The 25358-nt window shown below is 32.9% G+C and overlaps 2 protein-coding genes across 2 annotated transcripts; both read left to right on the plus strand.

The window, feature by feature from the left end:
- Window positions 1-2023: 2023 nt before the first annotated feature.
- LOC108217965 (mavicyanin-like) lies at window positions 2024-2917 on the plus strand. The gene is made up of 2 exons (XM_017390880.2): window positions 2024-2295; window positions 2431-2917. The coding sequence occupies exons 1-2, from the start codon at window positions 2139-2141 to the stop codon at window positions 2805-2807; spliced, it is 534 nt and encodes a 177-aa protein (XP_017246369.1). The 5' UTR covers window positions 2024-2138; the 3' UTR covers window positions 2808-2917.
- A 2081-nt stretch (window positions 2918-4998) lies between these two features.
- Window positions 4999-9675, plus strand: LOC108217729 (protein mago nashi homolog). Its single transcript, XM_017390608.2, has 3 exons — window positions 4999-5384; window positions 8452-8628; window positions 9318-9675. The coding sequence occupies exons 1-3, from the start codon at window positions 5163-5165 to the stop codon at window positions 9375-9377; spliced, it is 459 nt and encodes a 152-aa protein (XP_017246097.1). The 5' UTR covers window positions 4999-5162; the 3' UTR covers window positions 9378-9675.
- The last annotated feature ends 15683 nt before the right edge of the window (window positions 9676-25358 follow it).

A 25358-nucleotide genomic window follows, 5' to 3' on the forward strand; every position in this document is an offset into this window, starting at 1 on the left:
AGCCAAGCCCACAATCTCTGCGGTTTAACTTATATAATTTGTTGGGTTTTCTTAATTAGTTATGTAATTTGTTAGTACTCGCTTGTAATTTTAAACTTATGACAGATATCATGACCTCATTACACAATCTTGGCTTCTCAAGTAAAAAGTTCAAGCAAATGCATATCTGATGCCTGATGGATGTCTCATTTCACCTTCACTCTAACTTGTGCAGTGTCTTCTGGCTGCTGCCCATATTACAGAAATCGCACATGCAAAATATAAATAGAATTGTAGTCTTTTAGATCAATATTTAAAAACTAAAAGAATGTAAGTTTTTAGCTCGGCAAATTTTGAACGAATGCTTTTTATCAGACACCCTGAAATCTTTTTGTGGATTCAGATTTGAAACATTAACTTAAAACAAAGAATGCCCTTCAAGTTTGTTCTATATGAAATTTTCAGCTCTCCTCGCCTTGTGGCTTGTACGAGTCACAATAGTTGCTATCCGATATCCTAATTCCACCTAAAGTATCCCAGTCCTGACAGACAACTTCATCACTGGTGCGTACTGGTCATTACTTGTTTCATGCAATTTACAAGATCTAGATTAGATGGTAATACAACTACTCAATAGACTGCTGAGCCAAGAGTGTCTATGAAAACCTGACATTTGGAAGCCAAGGCCGTAGCAACATAGCAATCAAGAGCGAGCTGATGGAATAACACTAACACTAGTAACTCAATAGATAGAAAGAGAGGCGCAGTTTAAAAGGGAGCAGAGAATATCTAGAACATGGCTCGACATAATTGGGACTACTAATGACCGTCTTTCTTGCAACTCTAGCTCCAAGTATGTGCTATAGACTCTGCTCCCAAGTATCAATAAGATGCCTTGTAAATTATGTCCAGATTGCAGAAAGAAATAATAAAACACGATATCCTACACTCCGATGAGAAGTGTAGGAACCAAGAAATTGCAGACATGGTTTAAAGTAGAGTTGATTGTTGGTTAGCCGTACAACAGAACCTTAATCTACAAAATGGTACCAAACTAGTGAGGGGAAAATCTAGGAGAAATAGGTAAACCTTTATTAAGGATCATTGATGGGGTGCTGGACCACGACCGCAGAAAGAAACAACATATATTTTCTACATGCATTATACCGAGCACTGGTCCAATTGTGAAGGCCTTTTCTTAAGAACTCAGAGAAGCTGTAATTAAGTCAAGTAAGGGCTATAAAACTCAATGTCATGGTGATCGCTCTCACTAATTACGACAATTAAAATTGACTGCCAAAGTATTGAGCTGAGGTGGTAACTAGAAACTCACAACATTTCTGTAGAGTAGCTTAATTCAATATGTTTCACATAAATTTCCAAATAAAAATCAAAATATAAATGAAAGAATTACTGTACTGATACATAAGAAAGTAGTTTATCAACCATTTCTTTATTTCTGAATCCTAATACTGCAAAACAACAGGCCTTGCTCCTGGTTTGTCCAATAAGGCAATAACAGTGGCATTAAGTTTCAATCCAAATAATATGATTTAGAGCTGAGTAAATTTTACTGAGAAAAGAAAAAACTAACACCACATGGTTTAGCGGTATCTCTGTTATTTTCTTCGTGGGAGGTCATATTGATCGCGCTATGCAGGGAAATCAACATCAACATTGTGTGTATTACTCTCTAAGCTTCAATGATTTTTTTATCATGTATCAGATACACTAGAGCATAAGAACATATTTAACCAGTTTTCAAGTTTAAAATATATGTATCTAGTATCATATAATTAGAGATTAGTCAAACGGGTCTAAAAAATTAAAGGTTTGGTTGTAAACTAACTGCATAATTTAGCAGGTGGACATCCCTGTCAATATGCAAGAGCTTAAAGTCATCTGAGAGGATAGAAGAGAAGTCCTAATGCATTAGGTACAGTATAAATTACTTCTCAAAATACTAGAGTTGGTGGACTAACACACAACATTTACAACTACTATTTTGTTATATTTGTTCTAGATAAAATCCATTACCTGCTACACTTTCGAATTCTCTAACTAATTTTTGACTCCCTCTAGCTCGATATAAAGATCGTCATCAGCATTGCTCACTTAGTACACTTTCTCCATTTCTTAATATCAAAAAAATTAAATACATGGCCTTAGCAGCTGTTTTTCTTATTGTTTGCTTGCTAGCAGTTCCTGCAGCACATGGCGTGGATCATATTGTCGGAGGCAGCTCTGGATGGAATCAAGGGGTAGATTTTACTACCTGGGCTTCCAACGAAAAATTTGTAGTAGGCGACAATCTCAGTAAGTTGACACTTTGTAAACAGAATACAATTATGTTAAAACAATTATACTAGGACTGGTTTCAGCAGAGGGTACTGAATTCTTTTGTTTTTCTTACCAAAACTATATATACTAATTTGGTAATCTGATGAGCAGTATTCAATTACGGGTCCTCCCACAGTGTGGATGAAGTAAGCCAATCCGATTACAGTTCTTGTACTGCTGGAAATGCACTGACTGCATATACAGGAGGCCAGAACACTGTCGCGCTGAAAAAGTCAGGTCCAATGTATTTCCTGTGTCCGTCATTTGGTCATTGCGGTGGTGGCATGAAATTAGGCATCACAGTGGCAGATGCTTCCACGCCCACCACCCCTGCCACGCCAACAGCAAAGCCGCCAGGCACCCCTGCCTCTCCATCAACTCCAAAAGACGACTCGCCTAGTGGTGCAATTGGAGGATCTGGTTACATAAACAAATTGGTGCTAGGAGTTTCCATTGTTTTGGCAGGTCTTATGGGGTTTATGAGCTAGAGAAGTGGCAGTGCTGTACTTTAATCTCTTCATTGTAACATTGTATTTGTGCTTTCTCGACATCACTGATGAATAAACGTTACTTTGTATTCGTTATCAGACACAACAAATTGTGAATTGTGATATAATAGAACAGTAGCATGCAAACATAAAATTAAAAGCAGGATCATGATCATAAGTAAAAAGCAATCACAAAACACATTTGTGCAATTTGTGTATATGAAGTTGCGAATCTGGTGTTAGCAAAAACTATCAACATTTGATTTTAAGCTTGTTATATAAATAAACATTTTTGAATTTAAAATTTAGTTATTGAAAAAAGTACATTAAACTAACTTTTGATTTTAAGCTTATTACATAAACAAACATTTTTCAATTTAAAATCACAAATAATTTGAAGCCAGATTTTCGGGCAAGCGGTAGCTACAACATGTTTACGTCTCCTTGTCCTTGAGAATTGGCGTTGGAGTCTTTTCAGATATTTCTTCTCTTTATGTAACTTTTCTTGCGGAAAAAAACTTAGAAGGAAGTCATGTGTAAAACAAGAATCGAGAGGATGAAATGTGACAAATTATTTAAAATTTATTTAAAATAATATATATATATATATATATATATATATATATATATATATATATATATATATATATATTATTTGAAAGTAAATTTATGTGTGACACAAAATTAAAGTTAGATATTAAAATATGGGTCTCCACAGTGGCGGAGCTACACTGCGCCGAGCATATGTCTCGGCCCACCCTGGAATTTTAAGATAATTAAGTATTTTACTGATATTTTGCTCAGTTTGATGTATTGTCCAGCGGTTTAGTGGTGCAATTGTGGCAGGAAATACCTTGGTTCGAACATCATTTTTAATACATTTATGTATCTTGTATAGGGCTGTAAATGAGTTGATATCTTCTTTTTACCTCATCCGTAGCCATTTTGTCAAAAATTTTCTACATCATTTTTAATACATTTATGTATCTTGTATAGGGCTGTAAATGAGTTGATACGCTCGATAACCGCTCTGTGTAACATTTTATCTTCTTTTTACCTCATCCGTAGCCATTTTGTCAAAAGTTTTCTACATCTTATTTAATACATTTATGTATATTGGCTTTTTATGCTAGCTCCGCCACTGGGTCTCCATCCATAACAATTGCGTATCGGGTTCTCCTTATCAAACAAAAGTCTCTTTCGACGGTTGACATTTTTTAACCGTTAAACGAGTAAAATGATTATTTATTCGTTCAATAATTTTTATAACTAGACGATTGAAATATGTATTTTACGTATTCAATGGTTAAAAAACATTGGATGTATACAAATTGAACAAGAGTAAGGGGCCATTTGTTAAATCTGAACCGTTATATCTAATGATTGATTAACCTGGATGAGAATGAATGCTCTTGTTTGTCTTTTTTTTCTAATTTATAATCTGGATGACTAGTTTATAGCATAAATTATTATTATTAAATATATTATTTTATTAGATAATTATTACTATTATGTATTTTATATTTTTTAAATAATTTTAAAATATAATATAATATGATTGTTGGAATTATTAATGTCTTTTTATTTTTAAAATTTATATTATAAAATTAATTTTAGCCGGATAATATTTAAAAATAAACTATTTTTTTGTCACCCATATACTTGTTCCTGGTAGATTTTTTTTATTTTTTTTTGTCACATTGTTCCTGGTAGATTTATTTATTTTAAAATTTAATATTTTTCAATAATGTAATACATTTTTAAATATTTAATTTTAAATTATAAATATTAAATATTTTTGATAATTGGGCTCATTAACATATATTTAAAAATAAGTATTCTTAAATGTCAAAATCTTCAATATTTCCAATTTATAAAACAATTTAAAGAGATTAAATATATTACTATTATTAAATGAACAACAAGGTAGTTCATCTGGACAATTGAGAGGAAAAAATTAGCATCTGTCGTCCAGTAAGTTTTCAGTGTCGTCCAGTTTAAATGGAAAACTATCAAACGTGCTTAATATGAAAAATTTCTCAACGAGACCAGTACCCCTCTCATTCACTTGCTATCAAATGAGGCCTAATGCCTGTTTATTTTAAAAAAGCAACATATTTTATGTGTCCCATTTATTTGTATTTTTTATTTATCGACAAGTATTTTAATATTCTTATAAAATACAATGTATAATTTATTTAATCTTATTAAATAAAATTTAAAATTTTATTTAATTATTCAGAAGTATGTTAGGTGAGGCCACGTAATAAAAGCATTCGGTGCCCGGGAGTCGGGGACGCAGGGAGTATACTACTATACAAACCCACACATAAATTCGAGTTTTAGTTGAGCAGAATGGCAGGAGTGGTGGAAGAAGAAGAGGAGTTTTACTTGAGATACTACGTAGGTCACAAAGGCAAGTTCGGTCACGAGTTTTTGGAATTCGAGTTCAGACCCGATGGCAAACTCAGATATGCAAACAATTCCAATTACAAGAATGACACTATGATTCGTAAGGAGGTCTTTCTTACGCCTTCTGTGCTCAGAGAGTGTCGTCGCATCATTTCCCAGAGTGAGGTACAACAATCTATATGTCTGTGTCAATTTGGCTACCTTGGTTCTTGATTTTAGGGTTTTGGTGGTGTGGGTTTGGTTTCTTATGTGCTACTCCCACTGTCCCATTTAATTGTATACGTTTCTTTTCAACTGCTCGACACGCATTTCAATGCTCTTATAAAACATAGTTCCGTAACTTATTTTTGAGATTTTCTTTTTCTGAATAAAAATATAACATTCAAACTTTAATTCAGAAAAAGAAATTTTTAAAAATAAATTACACAACTACATTTTACAGGAGGATTAAAGTCCGTGCCGCGTCCCCGTCCCCCAATGTATGGGTTAATAGGCAAAAAGATCACTGAACTCATGGCCAACTTGCAATTGGGTTATTGAACTCAAAAAGTTTGCAAATGGATCACTGAACTAGATTTAACTTGCAGTCAACTCACTGAACTAATAAAAGGTTGCATTTAGGTCACAGCGCCGTTAAGTATGAGTTGACTTTAACGGAATCCGTTAAAAAATATAAAAAATAATAATAAAAAACTTTGAAAACAAATATGAAATTTCATTTTTTTTAAAAATTTTGAAAACTTAAAAAAAATCTGAAAATTTTAAAAAAATATGTAAGTTTATAAAAATATGGAAAAAATCTAAGAACTTCAAAAAATTCTAAATTTTTTGAAATTTTAAAACTTCAAAAAAAAAATGGAAATTTAGAAAAAATTCTGAAATTTTTTTAATTTCAAATATTAGGTATATTTTTTGAGTTTCGAGATTTTTTAAATTTTTTCAAAATTTTTGGATTTTTTTTAAAGTTTTTACATTTTTTCATATTTTTTAAAGTTTTTTCAAAATTTTCAGATTTTTTTAAGTTTTAATAATTTTTTAAAAAACCGGTTTTTTTTTATTTTTTTAACGGATTCCGTTAAAGTCAACTCATATTTAACGGCGCTGTGACCTAAATGCAACCTTTTATTAGTTCAGTGAGTTGACTGCAAGTTAAATCTAGTTTTGTGATCCATTTGCAAACTTTTTGAGTTCAGTGACCAAATTGCAAGTTGGCCATGAGTTCAGTGATCTTTTTGCCTATTAACCCCCCAATGTATACTACTCAAGGGGACGGAGGGAGTAATTTTTTTGTGATTTGATGTTTCAGTGATTTGGTTTATGGGTTTCGGATTTTTCGAACGTTTTGTGTGAAATTTAATCCCCTTTGGAAATTTGATATTTTGTGGGTTTTAGGTTTTATGGCATTGACAGTGAGTGTTATGTAGGCATGTAGGCAGGATAGTTGTGTCTTTGTGCGTGTTTTTTGATCTTCGAATGGGTAGTTTGACATTGTGGTTTCTAATAGGAACTGGGATGGGGATGTATAGCTTGTAAAAGTATAATGGATAGGAATGTATCTGATATATCATATATCTTGTCTTTATTTATGAGAGTAGAGAGTAGAGAGGCTGTTTGCATAAAGGACCGCAGCATATTGCAACCCTGATCTCCTGTGGAAGAGAGATGGACGTTACTGGTAGACTATCCCTTAATCGTTTACTGCTCATATATGTTAATTTGGATAAGCAATTGGGAAAAATATATTGAACATTGTATAAATGGAGTCTAGATAGTTGTGTGGTGTGCCCCTTTTTCTCAAAGGACTAGTTTGACGATGATAAACCTAAAAATCAGGAAGTTGGCTTTGTAAAGTTGTTGGTGTTTATGAATTAGGCTGTGTTCACTTTATGGAATGGAATGAGGGGAGAATGGAATGAAAAATTATATAGAAGTTTTAAGGAGAAAGAAGAAAGTATGAGATAATGGTGACAAAATATGAATGTAGTTAATATTTTTGTGAGAAAGATTGTGAAGAAACATGATGTTAAAATTCCTTCCAAAACATGTGGGTTAGAGTTATAGTTAAAATAGTAAGGTTGGAATGATGTAAGGAATGAAAATTATATATATGTTTTTTGATCAACACCATTTTAGAGTACAAAGTTCATTCCATTCTCCCTCCATTCCATTCACTCCAAGTGAACACAACCTTAATGTCTCGGTGAAGGAATTTTGTCTAGAAATTGATTTTAACTTTTCATGCAAGTTGTTAAGTTTTCAGCAAAAGCCTGAATTAATAGCATTGGGTTACCATGCTGCTGAAAATTGTATGTTTCACTATTATATTGGTCATTCTTTTTTTTTTTTTGTATACATATATGTTTTAACCAAAATTGAATAACTAGAGTTATACTACTGAAATATCATAGGCTATTGTTCTAGAGAGGACCCTCTTAAATAACTAGATTTATGATGTTATGCTGCAGGACTCTGTATAAGAGGGTCCTCTCTAGAGTGCCAGCCGTATAATATACTAATTACTAACATATGCATCTATGTATATAAGTGCGAAGAAAAATAGAAGAATCACCTAATACAATAACCATGAATCAATTCTTTGGCAGGAGATGGTTCTTTTCTTCTTTTTCCTCTATAGACTAGGTTTTATTTCTGACATTATGTTTACAACACGGCATACATTATTGACAATTCTAAAATGGCTGCACTGGGTCAAAATTATATTGGACTGGGTTAAACTGGAATTACAGGGAATTAGGCGGACTGAGGCGACCCTAGTCGTCGTCTCCCCACGAAAAACAGGGCAGCTTGGACGCCCATACATTTTTTGTCACCTTGACAACTTTGATTTTCTATTTAAAGTGGGTCTTTGAGTTGGCAAATTGGTTTTTGAGTTCTTAGTAATGCCCAATTACAAAGAGTTAGAAGATAATAATTTTTAGTTGGAAGAGCTCTATTTAGGATATTCTGTCACCACTGGTATTACGTTTAAGGCATCTATTGAAACCAACCTTGATGGGATGTGATGAACTGATGAACAGAAATCATATGTTATGTTTGGATTTTCAAATTGCAATATTCTCTTACAGATTGTATCTTCATATATGGTCATGCATTTTGTTTTTTATTATAAAGATTATGGAATGGTGTGACCTAGATTTTTTTTACTTTTTGCTTGTGAATTTGTTTTGTAATGGATTTTCACAATCTTTTTGTCCATGTGAAATGTGTATAGATCATGAAGGAAGATGATAGCAGTTGGCCAGAACCTGACCGCGTTGGTAGGCAAGAACTTGAAATTGTTATGGGTAACGAGCATATCTCCTTTACTACATCAAAAATTGGGTCGCTCATGGATGTTCAGACCAGTAAGGATCCTGAAGGGCTTCGTATTTTCTACTATCTTGTTCAGGTCTGTTTTACAGCTAATCTTCACTCGTTATGTTGTTAATTTTTGGTTTGTAGTAGCACGCTAACAATACGTCAATATTACTATTTGCAATTTGTCTACGCCTTCTTATGTACGATCTCTTTTTTTTCCCCCTTGACTTGATATCTTTGGAAACTGTAACTGTGTAACAAGTTCTAATTTGCATAGAATACGATATAAAACGATAGTAATAATCAAATAAAGGAACATGACATATGCCAGGTTTGAATTATACATAATGAATAGTTTAATATGATTTAGAGCATCTCCAATGGAACTCTTAAATCACTCTTTAAAAATAATTCTATATGTGGCTCGTAGTGAGTTAAGACATTGAAAAAGATGACTTTTATTCATATAAATGAGAGGGAAAAGTAAAAAGAGAAAAATTTTGGAGTTAAAGTTGGAGGGAAACTAATATTATATTCGTAAATAAAAGTTAAGAGCTACTAGATGCTCTTTATAATAGAGGAGAGATGATGAGCTCTTAGATTTTTAAAGAGCTTCTAGGAGCCCGTTAGAGTTCTCATTTTTGTCTTGGCTTTTTAAATTTGAAGTTAAGAGCTTGTTTAGAGAGCCCCTCCCCCTTGGAGATGCTCTTATTATTTGATTCTACTGTATCATATAGAATTGCTGGTGCTTATTCTTGTTTATGGTCGATATTGCTGCAGGATCTGAAGTGCTTTGTATTCTCACTCATTTCTTTACACTTCAAAATCAAACCTATATAAAGATCAAAGCACCTGCTACTTATGACAGTTATATTAGAGAGCCTGTTAAGCAAGGACTAGCAGTCTGCTTTCCCCTTTTTAAGTTTTCTAATTGTATTTTCTCATCAGCTATGTTAATGGTCATTTGTATCTTTGGACTAGAGATTACAGATTGTACAATTGATCGGGTTTGAATTTGAGTCTCTATTTTCTTTATGTATTATTGTTGACATGACAATATGACAAACTATCTACTGATCTACCAACACTTATTGAGATTTTAGTACATATAAGTTTCTTGTTGGTGATGCTGTCTTAATCCTGTTGTGTTTTACTTGGCAAATGCACTTTCTTTGATAGTTTTTGACTTTTGGATATTATTTTTTTATCCAGAGTAAAAGTTGATTGATGAATTTTCGATAAATGTTAGCTACCATGTACTGCAGTAAATAATGGATGGCTAGGAAAATAATGGTGGTTCTAGAAAGTTGACAGGTCCCTCATTTATATAGGCAGGACTCGTATTATTTTTATCTATTTGTTTTGATATGTAACAAATCATTCTTTCCAGCTGTTTACGCACTTCCTACGAATCTTATGAATTACTTGAAACTAGAAAATTGTGTTTTTAAACATTCATAATGGTCATGGTCATGGATGTTATGTCATGCTTTGAAACTTATATGTGTCTTCGCACGGGTGTGTAGTTTTTCTAGAAAAAAATTTTATATGGTATTTTGTGTGATCTATAAGACTAGCATCGATTCTGAGACGGTGGTGGATCCTGCAAGATTTCACCTCACACAATAAAAATTTGTTCATATTTCGAAAGTATTTGTTGCTCCAATATCAGTTGATATAACTGATAGTTCTTAACATTGGGCTACAAATGGTGCTTATGTGAACGTCAATTGCGGTGCTACTATGTTTCAGAGCTGATGTAGATTGGATTGCTCGAGATGTTATTGTAATACTCCTTGAAATTTGAAAATTCTACGTGTTAAGCAATTTGCAAATAAAGCAGCTATTTGTTAAGTTCGTTGTTCACAATCAGGTTGTGGTTGACAGTTCGGGAGTTTGTCCTTAGTAGGTTCAGATGCTTGTTTTGTTAAACGTTTTGTGTTTATAAAATCATTTGTTTATCAAAACAAAAGTTTGGAGAGCAAATATTGTATATTCTCTTTGTTAGGTCCAAAGTATCGTAGAAGGGGGGTTGAATACGATACTCACTACAATTTAAAATTCTTTCGAATCTTGCGGATAAACAAATTGCAATCCTGTAATGGGTTTCGTGTTCCGGATATTTATTGGGTCGGTTTCTGAGCATATAAAAATATTAAACCAACACACAATATTTTTCAAGGTATATCTGTATATTGATAAATACCTCGAAGGGTGCTATAAATCCAAACCCGAAGGTTGGCTACAATGGCTACTACTACTTTCACTCACAAACCCTAGCTTCTAAATATATATATAATACAAAACTAAGCTAGAGTTTATTTGTGTGTAGTAGTGTGCAAGGCACAAAGCCATTCCACCATAAAGGTGGTGGAGAGTATGTTACAAATTATGAACCCACATCTCAAGTATTTATAGGCTTCTCATTAACTAACCCTAGTTAACAACTAGTCACCTTGTGCCAATATATATACAAGTATATATATGTATAACAAACTTGCGCCAAGTAACTTGTGTTGGCGCAAGAATATATACAAATATATATATATTGAGTTTGCGCCAGGGGAGAGAGTTTGTGCTCCAGTGTTCCACTTCCACAGTAGAGTTTACTTAGAAATAAATCTAAGTATTTGAATTTGCGCCACTACAATACTCATTGGAGAAGTCAAAGCTGCCTGGTCAATGCTTGCGCTTGACTGTAGTTGTGCCAACAGAGTGAAGAGTGTGTATACACTTAGAAATATTTCCAGTAACATGAACTTGCGCTAGAGTGTACCAACTCTCTAGGGCTGAGCAAAACCGGACCGAAACCGAAAAACCGAACCGAATAATTTCGGTCCGGTTCGGTCCTAATTTTCAAAAATTTCGGTCTGTTCGGGTATTTCGGTCCGGACCGAAATAAAATACGGTCCGGTCCGGTCCTCAGCGAAAATCTTCGGTCCTGGACCGAATGGACCGAAGTTTATATATATAATTTATATTTATATTTTATATATTACTTAACATATTCTATATGACTATAGTCAGTCTATACAATACCTAATCTATTATATCTATTACCTAATCTGCTATCCCACTCTCTCCGAACGCCGCGCACACGCAGCATGGCACCTCTGCTGCATTGAAAATTACTGAACTAATATGATCGGCATGGAAGTGAAGCAAAACTTATACTACCTTTGTTTCCACAAGAAATTGCCAGCAAAATACTTCATCAAAGTATATAGCTCCTAACTTGTCTTCTTCAGCCAGTAGACCAGCCGATAAGGCATCGAGTTGTGCACTTGTGCTTCCCTTAAATTAATACAAAATTTCGGTTCTGGCGGTCCGGACCGGACCGACCGAATTATTTCGGTTCGGTCCCGGTTCGGTCCATATGCAAACTTCGGTCCGGTCCGGTCCAGAAAATTTCAGAAATTCGGTCCTCGGTCCATTCGGTTCGGTCCGGTTCTGGACCGAACCGACCGAACGCTCAGCCCTACAACTCTCCCTGTTCTCTCTCCTGGTTAAGAGTTAACCAACTTGCGCCTTGACTTGTGGTCAATTGTTGCGCCATCAGGTTGTATGTTTCCAGTGTGTTCACAGTATAAATGACTTAGAAAAAAATCATTCACAAGTGTAATGTCTTGTGTGAAACCCTACATGCACATGCAAACCCTAGAGTGCCCTAGACACATGACATAATCTCCATGCATGCATATAATATATAATATAATATATTATTTTGTGATTATATTAATAAATAAAAGTATATATAAATATATACACACATATATATATTATTTATATGAACATATAATAATATATGTACATATATTTAAATATATTCTCATATATTCAAATATATATAATATATAATTATATGTAAATACAAATATAAATATATATAAATATATATAGAGATATATATAGTTATTTATAAATATAAATATAAACATAAATATATAAAGAAAAGTATATATGAATATATACATCTATACTATACTATTAAAGCCGAAACATTAAAAGTTTGGTCGGTCGGTCGGTACTTGGGCCAAATTATGGGCCTACTTATATAATCAACTATCTTTTTAACTATATTTATTATCTCTTTTATATTCTCTAACTAAAAAATTCAATTTTCCAAAAATAATATTGTACAACATTGTAATTACCCTTTTTAACTAAAACACATTATCTTTTTCAGAATCCTAACTAAAAAATTCATTTTTCAATAATAACACATGAATCATTCATATAAAAAAGATATTATATATCTATATACTATACTATTAAAGCTGACAATTTTCCAAAAATAATATTGTACAACATTGTAATTACCCTTTTTAACTAAAACACATTATCTTTCTCAGAATCCTAACTAAAAAACTGATTATTCAATAATAACACATGAATCATTCATATAAAAAAATATTATATATCTATATACTATATTATTAAAGCTGAAATATCGAAAGTTTGGTCAGTTGTTGGGCCAAAATACGTGCCTATCTATATAACCAATTATTCTTTTTAACTAAAATGTGTTATCTTTATTATATTTTCTAACTAAAAAACTACATCATTTAAAATAATATCGAGCAACATGGTAATTACCATTTTAACTAAAACACATTATCTTTTTTAGATTTTCTAACTAAAAACGGATATAATTATTAATAAATAACCTGTGATATTTTTCAACCGAAATACATTCTGCAATTTATAACATGTTATAATACATTCTGCAATTTATAACATGTTATAATACATTTTTTATTATCCATTAAACCAAAATATTAAAAATTAGGTTAGTATGATGGGTCAATATCTGGTTTTACGCGTCTCTTTTAACATGTTCCATACTATAATATTAATTATTAACAACGAAATATTAAAAGATTGATTGGTTGATTTATATTTGATTTTATAGATCTTCTTAAATTATAACATGAACAAAAACGTATATTAACATTCTCAGTAAAATATATATGCTCGATCCAATTTTTAATTAGCCATTTGACGGATTTAACTATTAAGAATTTATCAGTTGTCAAATACAAATTTTTTTTAATTATATTATTCTATCATAATTTTATCCTCACAATAAAATTAGTTTAGGTAAAATTATATATGATAAAATAACAAATATATAACCGCCCGTGCATTGCACGGGTTATAAACTAGTATATATAATATTTATATAAACATATAGTAATATATATATACACATATATTTAAATATATTCTCATATATTTAAATATATATAATATACATATAACTATGTGTAAATATTAATATAAATATATATATAAAGATATATATATAGCTCTCTCTAAATATAAATATATTTATGCACATAATATAATATATATATATATATGCACTTAATTATATAATTGCTTATGTAAATTATAGATACATATACTATATACATATATATTTATTTAAATATACATACATATAAATATACATATACATATGTTTAATAAAAAACATATATACATATATATATATATTATATTTAATTAAATATACATATATACATATATATAAATATATTTGTACATATACAAATATATAAGTGCACACACATAAAGATAGGTCACTTCCTCATATGGCTTTGTGTGGAAGATTTGACATATGGCCTTTGAGCAGTAAGCTTTGGCATAGCTTGCAGAGGATAGACATGTGGCTTAGCTTGGCTTTGGAACAAATGACTTGTTATGACTTGATCAATTCTTCGATTGATAAATACTTTGCAAACTCCATACGTGCTGACGCTTAGTGCACTGGTCTGGTTCACAAGCGACTAACACCGAAGTCAAACATTGTACCGTCTTTGTCAGCAAACATTGATCAGTCGGTTCCGGGTTAGTTTATGCTTCAGTTTGTTGATTATAAATAACCAACCAAGATATATAGAAATATCTTGCTTCAGGGGTTGCACTGAAATCTTTCAAGTACTTGGACAACATCTTCATTGCTTCCACAATCTTGAATACTTCAATCTTTATTCTTCACTGAGGCATGAACATATTAATGAACTTCTTCCAGTGAATTTATTCCTTCAAGACTGTAGATGGCTTCTTCAACCTTTGTCTTCGTATCTTCCGATTCCGGTGCAGGCGTAGTGTTATTTACTTGTCCTGTTCTATTGTTGAGTTATCATCCCTATGTAACAGATAGAGTTGTCTTTACATTTAGACTTACACTCTTTTAATCCCTCCATTCTGTTTGTTAATATTTGATAGTAAGTTTCGACACAGATTTAAATCTATTTGGGACTTGGGAGTACTGTTAAAAATTACTGTATTATTAGAAAAAAGCTGCTACGAAATTAGATAAATGTTTGGTACTTTTTGATATTCGCATATCTTGAATTATATTTAGAAAAAAAATAATTTTTTTAGTGAGATTTGATAGTGAAATTTATGATTTTTTTTCCGTAAAAGCTGAAAAATAGCTTTACTAGAAGAATCGAGGGATTATTTTCCTAAAAGTTGAAACAGTTTTAATATGCACTTCAAGAATAAGCAAACAGCTTGCAAGACAAAAAGGTTCCAACAAGCAAAGTGAATCGCGAAAGCGTGATTCATAGCTCTGTAATTTCATGAATATATAATCACGTTATGGAGGGTTACTTGAAATAAAAGTGATGCAGGACAGATCGGCAAAAACAGTGATTAAAGCAATAAAAATAGTTATAAGATAATAAGCAATGAATTATACGATTCCCAAGAATAAATAATTAATATTATTCCCAAGAAAGATGTATAATCAAAGCTAAGTAATAATGTGAGGATTACAATGCTTATATAGGGAATAAAAACCCTAATAAATAACCTAATGGACTAAGGCCCATAACAATTGGGCTTTATTATAAATAAACTACTTAATTATAAACTACTAACCCCACATATAAAACATATAAACAAATACATTATTTGTCTCTACGCTAAACAAATATAAACTAATTAATAATATATATTAATTGTTTATTCCCATTCCTCATCATTATCCCCTTGTTAGAAAAAACTCGACCACGAGTTTTGTAGAAAATCAAGAACCACGCAAGAATGGTGAGATGGAACCATGATGAAGTTCGAGCGTTTCATGAAACATGGGCGAAGCGGAAAGAACTTTGAAAACTGATAAGTAAGCGACTGAGACTTAGGCAAGTACTCTGGAATAACGAAGTCAATGTGCTCAATCTCAATAATTTCATCAACTACTTTATGATCTTCAACAATTTGAAAGCAGTCGGGTGGCGTGGTTTCTTTTAGTTGCTCCTCACTTGCAACCTCTATATGCTCAATTTGTTTAACAGCCTCAATTGAATCTTCCGTTACTTGTTTAACCTCCTCAATTGAATCTTCCATAACAGCTTCTTCAATATGCTCAACTTCATTTGTCTGTTTGACCTTTTTCTCATTCTCTAAATGCATAAGACGTTTCACTTGAGATATGAGATCATCAAAAGTTTGTTTTCGTTCCTCATCTACATGTTTGCACCTTTCCTTCGTCAACTCAATACAGTACTTCTTTTCCAACCATTCAAGTTCATCATATTGTTCATCTAACCCCTTCAACGTAAACACATATTGGGGTAACCATCTGTTAGGTCCTGAATAAGGCGTAAATTAAGCTAGAAGGGGGGGTTGAATAGCTTAATGTCCAATTTAAAAATTATAATTGCCTTTTAAAAATATTTTCCAAGTTTTAAATATTTTTACCGTGTTGTTTAGCAATTATATGTGCGGAAGTAAAAAGCAAATATCACACGGTCGATTTTATCCTGGTTCGCGATGGAGCAACCTCTAATAGATTCTCTCACCCCTAGTCCAGTCCCCGAGCTCCTCTCCGGACTCGAGATTTTTCACTATAAGAAAGATGTACTCCTTATAGCCGGCGGAGAAGCCTTTACAATCTAAACTTACAAATATTTATCTTGGTCCGTAACTACCCGTTACAACCTCACAATAAATGTAAAACCTCTACTTGACTTATCTTAGAACGTAACTTCCCGTTACTTCTTCAAAGTCGGTGTAGAGCCTTGGTGTAGTCTTTGTATTCCTAAGCTTTTGCGGGTCTTGGATCTTAGGTCTTAGATCTTGGGTCTTTTCTTTTCTTCACGGTGCAAAGACGACTAACTCCCCGTTAGTGCGTCTAGGACTTGGGTCTTAGAACAAGAATCACCTCACTTCACTTCACCTCACTGCAAAAGTTAGAACACAATATCTACGAAACAAACAAGTTATAAAAGATGAGTTTTGAACTAGTATGTTACTGTACTAGTTCGGAGATGACAATAATATTCAAGTTAGAAATATTATAGTCAAGTATAGTATACTTTCTTTGGATCTATAATATAAGATCAAGTATACGTTTAATTACTCCAAGTATAGTTGAGTTGGGAGTAATTAATCAAGCCTTTTCTTTTAAGCAAGATATGCTTAAGGCTACACAAGTATTCTTTTCTTTTGATTCAAAATGTTGATCAAAGAATACTTGGTTTACAAAACTTCGTTTTGAGATATAATGAGAGATCTCGGAGATGGTAAAATATCCTTTCTTTAACTTCTTGCACAACTTGATAAAGCCAAGTTAAATAATATATGGGTGGCTAGCCTCTTTGAGTTGTGCTCTTTGAAGTTTAGGATGTAGAAAGCTTCCTCGAACAATAGTTCGGAATATTCGATATTTTCCCGAGATAATAAAGTTAAGTTAGTGCGGGATCGAATATGCTTTCTTTAGCTTCTCAAAGTTTAGCCAAGATAATAACAAATAAGTTGCTAAACTTTGCTTTTGAAGCTATAGTGATTAAAAGCTCTTTTGTCGTAAATCTTTCTTCCACACAACACTAAGGTGATAGATGGAAGGACGACGATGCTTTTATCACAAATCTCTTGTAGAGATTAAGTACTCTTGAAACTATGTTCAAATCTTTTGTCTCTTTGAAGAGATCGAGTACTTCCTCGGATGTTCTTTCTTTGTTCTCTTTAAAAAGAGAGAGATATATATATCTTTTATATCTTGAACAAATCCGGATCTTTTGGTCTCGTTTAGAGAACCTTGTTGAAGAACTTGTAAGATGAAGAGAATTTAAGTACAAAGCCCTGAAACAAAATGGTCGATTAAGACACAAATAAGAAGCTAAGAAGAAACCACTTACGGGAGATGACCGGAAAAGTTCGCCGGAAAAATTCGCCGGAGGTTCGGCCGGATTTTGGGCACTTGGACGAACTTGGGCAGCCCCTACGGAGGCTTGGAAGTGGTTGTGGGTGAGCTAACTTGGTGGGTTAGAGCTTGAGAATCAAAACCTTGTATATATGAAAATATATTTGAGAGAGAGAAGGTTTTGGTGGAGAAGTATTAAAGGGAGAGAGTATAAACTTGAAAAACTTGATGACTTCTCAAAATCTCAGCACTTTCTTGGCTCTTAGCTTGGAAGTATTTGGTGTGTGGGAGGTGGGTATTTATAGAGGGAAGTGGGTGGAGTGAATGGTTGAGATGAAAGGAAAATAAAGGGTGGAGATTGAAAAGGTGTGGATTGTGGTTTTGTTGTGTTTGTTTGCCACTTGCATAATAAGACAAACAACTTTATGGGAGAAATCTCAGCTGAGTTGTGTCACTAGAAGACAAACACGCTTCCCGAGAATTTGATTAATAACGTAACTTTGTATCGTTATTAAATGCGACGATTTTTCGAAACCTCCAATAAATTACACCAAAAATATGATAAATCATAGAATATTGGAAAATGGTGATCTGGAAATTTTGGTCAATTTTGGTCAATGTTGACTTGGTCAAACGTCCAGTCAAAGATCCAAGTCAGCCCCTAAAAATAGCGTCCGGACCAAACTTCTCAGAAAATTACGATAATTTTACTATGCACCAAAAACATTATTCAAATGATCCATCTCAAGTTTCAAGTCATTCTAGCAAGTAGAAGTATTTTATTTGGATTTAAAATGATAAAAACCGATCTCCGGGTTTGAATAAAATATGATTAGCCATTTGCGAGTTTGAACAGAACTTTGGCTAATATTTTGACTTGAGTAAACACTTTGAAATATATTTCCTTGAAGATAAAATATTTTGAATTTTTAAGGAAATATTTTGGGAGTTTAAAATAATTTATTCCGTAAAATAATAAATTGAATAATTGGGAATAAATTACTTTAAAATAAAAGACTTGAGTAATAAATTTTTGTCTTTTTAAATAAATGTCAAAAGAGTGTTCTAAAGAATATAATGAATGTATATTCCTTGTTCAAGCTTCTTTTGCATTTCGCTTTTGCAATTGTAAAACAAGAAGATACCATTAATCGATATTTCTCGTCCGATAAATTGCGATGTAAAAACTTTGAATACTCCTTAGAAAAATATTGAAAATCATTTTGTAAACAAGGAGTATTATTTATATTTATCATATAAATATAATTTTGGAGATTCTTTTTGAGCTAGTTTGACCATTTGACTTTTGACGGAATCAATTAAATAAAGATGTCCTATTGGAGAGGATTTTAAGTGAATTTAAATTTTATGTAAGTTATGCAAATATCAAAATAATCTTTTTATCGAAGATGTCCTTTCAATCTTCCCCTTTTTGGTATTTGCCAAACAAACATAAAATTTAAATTTTTAGGTGTGTGCTTCCCCTACGTGTATGCATGGATTTTTAGAAAAATACTTTACACATAAAATTTTGGAGCACACAAACTAAATCCTCTTGGTTGTTTCCTGCACAAGACAATTTTAATTTGTCAGTATGGGCTCAAAAAGAATATATTAATTGAAGAAATTTAAAATTTTAAAATTGGAGTCCAATTTCTTCTTCCCCTTTTTGTTTGGAAAAATGCCAAAAAGTAAAAAAAATTGTAATCCATGGCATTTATTAATGAATGAAAGGAAAATTCTAGTCAATATTTTGAAACCAGGGGCGTCCAACATAGTCATGCTTAAAAGGCATAGTCAACAATATAGTTAATATGGCAAATAATAATCAGAAGCATGAAGAGAGTTACTAGGCATGTTGAAATTTTATTCTTCTAGCATCTGATCAATTACTAAACTAGTAGTATTTGACAACTTTTAGGAGATCAAGTATGCTGAACAAGATATAGTCTCTGATATAAAAATAAGAGATAAAATCATGACTATTTTCAGAAACAAGTTCCTAAATGCAATGTGAGCATAGTATTGTCTATACAAATCATCAAATAATTTCTGCTAATTATATTTTCCACAGTTTGTTTTAATGCAAGATAAGAGATATAAGAATTTGGCCTGAGCAAGTAATCTTTTCTCAAATCATAAAGTACCTGCAGAACCAGATATTCAGATTTAATTAAATCAAGTACATTGAGCCAATCCATATTAAGGAACAAGGACAAGATCATGTTAGTTTAAAAAAAAAAACCCCAGATGCTCCTGTGAGATATTTATCAAATCCATTAAATCTAGTGAAATCTTGACAGAGCTAGCATGAGATAGAGATTCCTATCACATATTAACAAGAATATTATAGGATGAATATCCTGTAGAGTCATGCTACTAGATTCATTATAGTCACATAAATTTATTTGGGAAGAAGTGGTCTAAAAGCATTAATGTGTGTGTGTGCGCCCTGCAAGGTCAGTTAGAAAACGAAATAGTCAACAGAACTATCACATTCAATATAGCCAGAGAACATTAATGATTGGAATGCAAGGGATTAACCAAGCTGAGATACTTGCATAGAGCAGATATAGTTTATGAAAAGTGTAAACAATACACAAATCATCAAATAAATACCATCTCTTAAGCAATCTGTTACAGAGGGTTATAACATCAGTCATATAGATATACCATAAGCAACTTATATATGCCAGGATGACAATTCTAGAATAGTTTAAACAGGTAATCTAATTTAATAACAATTAGGATACATGGCATCAGTCAAGCTAGGCAAGGAGTTAAGCATAATATTGGAATACAAGATATTAACTACTTAGAATTTGATTGATTTCTGAGGTCATATATTTCATTTAGAAGCAGATAATATCATGGTAAATGAAGTCTGGAACTACATTCTTAACAATGAAAGCTATTAATAATAATCAATCAAATGTTAAGCAATTGCAGAACATAGTTTCAAATTTATCAAGGAGTCAATATACACATAACATTATTTAGCAGGCCTCAGGATTGAATCATGTAATCATATAATCACATTTTATCCAGACTAGACAAGAGTTCTATTTATATAGATGATGAGCTTTTAAATATGCAAGTAAAACAGATAAGCTTTAGTTTCTATCATTTAAATCAAGATAGGAATGTTCCACACTTTCAGCAGCTGAATTTTGAGATTAGCAGAATATGTTCTTGGTGTGTCCTCATACTGAAAGCTTCCTGAATGCTTTAGTTAACATAACTGTTAATACAAATGATGTTATGTACTTCTCCTTAAGCAATATAATAAGCAAACAAAAAGTTTTAATAGAATACACCTGATTAATCCAAGGAATTACAGGATTCCTCATCATCTTTTATACTCAAGAATCAGCAGGCATGTGTCACAGTATCCAAAAGAAGTTGTTAGCAGGAAATAGGATAAATATATCAATACAAAGCAGTTCATAATAATCAGTAGAAAATACTGAATAAATAGAACTAAGTCTCACCCCTGTTTTAGGCACAAATCACTTGGACAGTTTTATCCAGATTTATTAAACAAGTCATAGTGAGATCATGAAATATAAGCACATCCTTAGCATCTTTAATCATATTGCAGTTGCAGGACACATGTAACTTGAGTGCATCATTTCCCAACATGACAGTTAATACAAGTCAGTATGCATAGGAATATCAGTCAGTATATGCAGAAATAGGCAGCCAATAGGTCATGTGAGTATTACAAGGCTTCCTTCAAAGTCCACTCCCAACAGTGTTGTAAGTACAAAAAGTACATCTGACTGTTGTCCTATAGGAGGCAAAATCTCAGCAAAGATGTGCAGCCTAAGTAGTTGGTACTGAAAGAGTTTCTCATATTGACAACTTGCAGCAAGCAAAGAAACATTCTATACTGTACAGATTTGACACAGACCAGGAAGCAAGAGGAATACAGCTGTTTTTAACTCACAATCCATTCAGACAACACAACAAGCTATATTTGAGGTGCAAATCTCAATAACAATGACAAGAGACACACAAAACTCAACTGAGTAAGTCAAATATTCAGCTATATATTATCCAGAAAGCACAACTCAAGTGGATTATTAAAACATGTTTTGTATTGCTTCCACAATTAGTTTTACAAATAGACAGTTCAACAGATGATGCATTTAGAGCATAATTAGCAGTTATCGATCAACTTGTAAATTCTACACATCTCAATATCATACAGTCAATTCACAAATCAATATAATTAGATACTCAACAGATGTCTTGGACAGGAGCACAGAATTATTATTACTTAATTTGCAGAGACTTTCGAACTAGGATTATATTACTTACCTGGTCCTGTGGTGTCAATTCACACAGGACAGCCCTTAACCTTGTCCTGCACATGGCCGTCTTTCACAGATTTTTCAGTGAGGAGCTTACTTGTACCTTCATAGCTGCAAAGTTTAGGATTAGCCTATTTTCATCCTCCTTCCGCACCCAAACCCGTGAAATCTGCAAAAATGCTCAACTGTACTGTTAGAGTTTGAATTGTGATATCCAAAAGATCAATTGTTATATGTGAGACGAGTATGTGAATAAGAGTTCCTGAGCGCCGAGAATACAACTATTGTTTTATAACAGATTAGCATTGAAGCCATTAAAGCTGTGGATTTCAGCCATAACCCCCAAATCTATTGGGCAGATTAGGGTTTATATGAGATGAAATCGATTTTATATAACCAAATCAGTCCATTTGTACACCGATTTACTCAAAATCGGAGTAACAATTGCAGAAAGACCCAATCAGTCGAGCCAAGCAAGACCCAAATTTGAGTTTCAATCGGTGAAGATTGATATGGCATCGAGAGAGTAAGTCGATCGATACATACAGCTGCATTTGAATAAACAAGATAATATATTGGACTAAATTTTATGAGAAAATAACAGCTAGATTAATTCAAAGAAATAAAACATTAGCAGTACAGCAGCTTGTAACATTTTAGGACTAATTTGGATTTTAAAACACATAAAATAATCAAGTAAAATATTAATAACAAATTAAGTTTTTATTGAAAGGATTTTAAAACAAAGACTCAAATTACCGAGTAGTTTAGTAAAATCCGATTGATAAATCTCTTTATCAACAAATCTGAATTTTAGAATTTCCTCAGGAATTTGTGAATATATGTACATATATATCAAAATATCAAAGATAATAAAATAGAAGATATTTAACCAATAATATGGAAAAAATAAAGTGCATAATTTCAGTATCTTAGAGATATTGAATGATACCCGCTCGAGCGAACAATTTGATCGATTACTTCGAATTTCTCGAATACCTCATAAAATCCGATTGACAAATTTCTTCATCAATGAATCTGAATTTTTGAGATATTGAAACGTTCGATCGAAAAGTTTATTTGCTCGTAAGATAACTAAATATTATGTAAATTATCTTAACCCAAAATAAATATATATGTATATAAATATAAATATACGCAAACCTGTACACTAAATTATTTAGTGTATTCCAGCATTCCGAGATCCAGGCGCAATTTGGCATATCGTTCTGAGTGTAGTGGCTTGGTAAAAATGTCAGCAACATTGTTCTCCGTGTCAATGTGAGTCATTTTTATATCTCCTTTGTTCACATGATCACGTAGGAAATGATGCCTTACGTCGATGTGTTTTGATCTCGAGTGTAACACGGGATTCTTGCTCAAATCAATAGCGCTTGTGTTGTCACACAGAATTGAGACCACATCAAATTTCTCATTATAGTCAGCCAATGTTTGCTTCATCCACAGAATTTGAGCACAACATTTTGCGGCTGCTATATACTCAGCTTCCGTAGTGGATATTGATACGGAATTCTGTTTCTTTGAAAACCACGAGACAAGACATCCACCGAGAAACTGACATGTACCACTAGTGCTTTTTCTGTCGACTAGATGCCCAGCATAGTCAGAGTCAGAAAAACACACTAAGTCGAATGATAGCCCTTTAGGATACCATAGACCAAGATCAGTAGTTCCTTTCAAATATCTCAATATCCTTTTGACAGCGGATAAATGAGATTCCTTGGGCGCCACTTGAAATCGTGCGCACTTACAAACACTGTATTGGATATCGGGCCTACTTGCAGTGATGTAAAGCAAGCTTCCAATCATTCCCCGATATTTCTTTATATCTACAGGAATCCCCTTTGGATCTTCAGTTAATTTGTTGGATGTAGACATAGGAGTAGAGATAGGTCTGGCATCATCCATTTCGAATTTCTTTAACATCTCTTTACAGTACTTCGATTGAGAGATGTGGATGCCTTCGTCAGATTGCCTTATTTGCAATCCCAAGAAAAAGTTCAATTCTCCCATCATACTCATCTCGAATTCCTTGCTCATGCTATCCGAGAATTCTTTACACAATGTACCATTTGTAGAGCCGAATATGATATCGTCCACGTATATTTGGACAAGCAGGATATCATCTTTTTCTTGTCGTGTAAACAAGGTTTTATCAGCAGTTCCCATTTTGAAGTTGTTGTCAAACAGGAACTTGCTTAACCTTTCATACCAAGCTCTTGGAGCTTGTTTTAATCCGTATAGAGCTTTGTGTAATTTATACACATGCTCCGGATGCGTTGCATCTTCAAAACCGGGAGGTTGTTTGACATAAACTTCTTCCTCGAGTATCCCATTTAAGAATGCAGATTTCACATCCATTTGGTACACTTTGAAGTCTTTATGACACGTGTAAGCTAATAGCATTCGAATAGATTCAATTCGAGCTACGGGTGCATAAGTTTCATCAAAGTCAATACCCTCCATTTGAGTGTATCCTTGAGCAACTAACCTTGCTTTGTTTCGAACAACCGTTCCGTTTTCATCAAGTTTGTTGCGAAACACCCACTTTGTTCCAATGATAGAAGTATCCTCAGGTTTTGGAACAAGTTCCCAAACTTTACTTCGAGTGAATTGGAGCAATTCATCTTGCATTGCAGAGATCCAATCCTCGTCTAGTAATGCATCTTTAGCAGTTTTGGGCTCAATTTGAGATAGAAAACTGAGATGATTAACAACGTTCTGAACTTGTGAGCGCGTTTGAACTCCTTTGTTTAAGTCACCCAAAACGTTGTCCAGGGGATGACTTCGAACAACAGGAATTTCCTTCGGGAGATCATCTTCAACATTAGCTAATTCCAATGGATTATTTGGTGTAGATGCACCAAAATCTATATTCTCAAATTGACGAATAACTTCTTCCACATTATCTTGTCCATCATCATCTTTATCGACAAGATCAATGTATTTAGAAGATGGCTTCGACTCATCAAATGCCACATTCATCGACTCTTCCACCACAAGAGTTTTGAGATTGAATACTCGATAAGATTTGCTGTTTTTCGAATAACCAAGAAAGATGCCTTCACTTGACTTTGGATCGAACTTTGTGAGATAATCCTTGGTATTCAAAATATAGCATTTGCTTCCGAATACTTTGAAGTAGCTCAGCTTCGGAGTTTTGCCAAAATAAAGCTCGTATGGAGTTTGCAGCTTTATTGGTCGGAGTAACACCCGATTTAGAATATGGCAAGCAGTTGACATTGCTTCGGCCCAAAAGTACTTAGGCCGACGATACTCATTTAGCATTGTATTCGCCATTTCTTGCAGCGTCCGATTCTTCCT

Source organism: Daucus carota, chromosome 4 (genome assembly GCF_001625215.2).
Source record: "Daucus carota subsp. sativus chromosome 4, DH1 v3.0, whole genome shotgun sequence".
NCBI classification, from domain to species: Eukaryota; Viridiplantae; Streptophyta; class Magnoliopsida; order Apiales; family Apiaceae; genus Daucus; species Daucus carota.

Bases quoted from the DNA above. Each gene is read 5' to 3' on its own strand.
- LOC108217729 (XM_017390608.2), top strand. From the start codon at position 5,163: ATGGCAGGAGTGGTGGAAGAAGAAGAGGAGTTTTACTTGAGATACTAC. The intron at 5,385-8,451 runs GTACAACAATCT...AAATGTGTATAG, and splicing joins GCATCATTTCCCAGAGTGAG to ATCATGAAGGAAGATGATAG. The intron at 8,629-9,317 runs GTCTGTTTTACA...ATATTGCTGCAG, and splicing joins TTTTCTACTATCTTGTTCAG to GATCTGAAGTGCTTTGTATT.
- LOC108217965 (XM_017390880.2), top strand. From the start codon at position 2,139: ATGGCCTTAGCAGCTGTTTTTCTTATTGTTTGCTTGCTAGCAGTTCCT. The intron at 2,296-2,430 runs GTAAGTTGACAC...TCTGATGAGCAG, and splicing joins TGTAGTAGGCGACAATCTCA to TATTCAATTACGGGTCCTCC.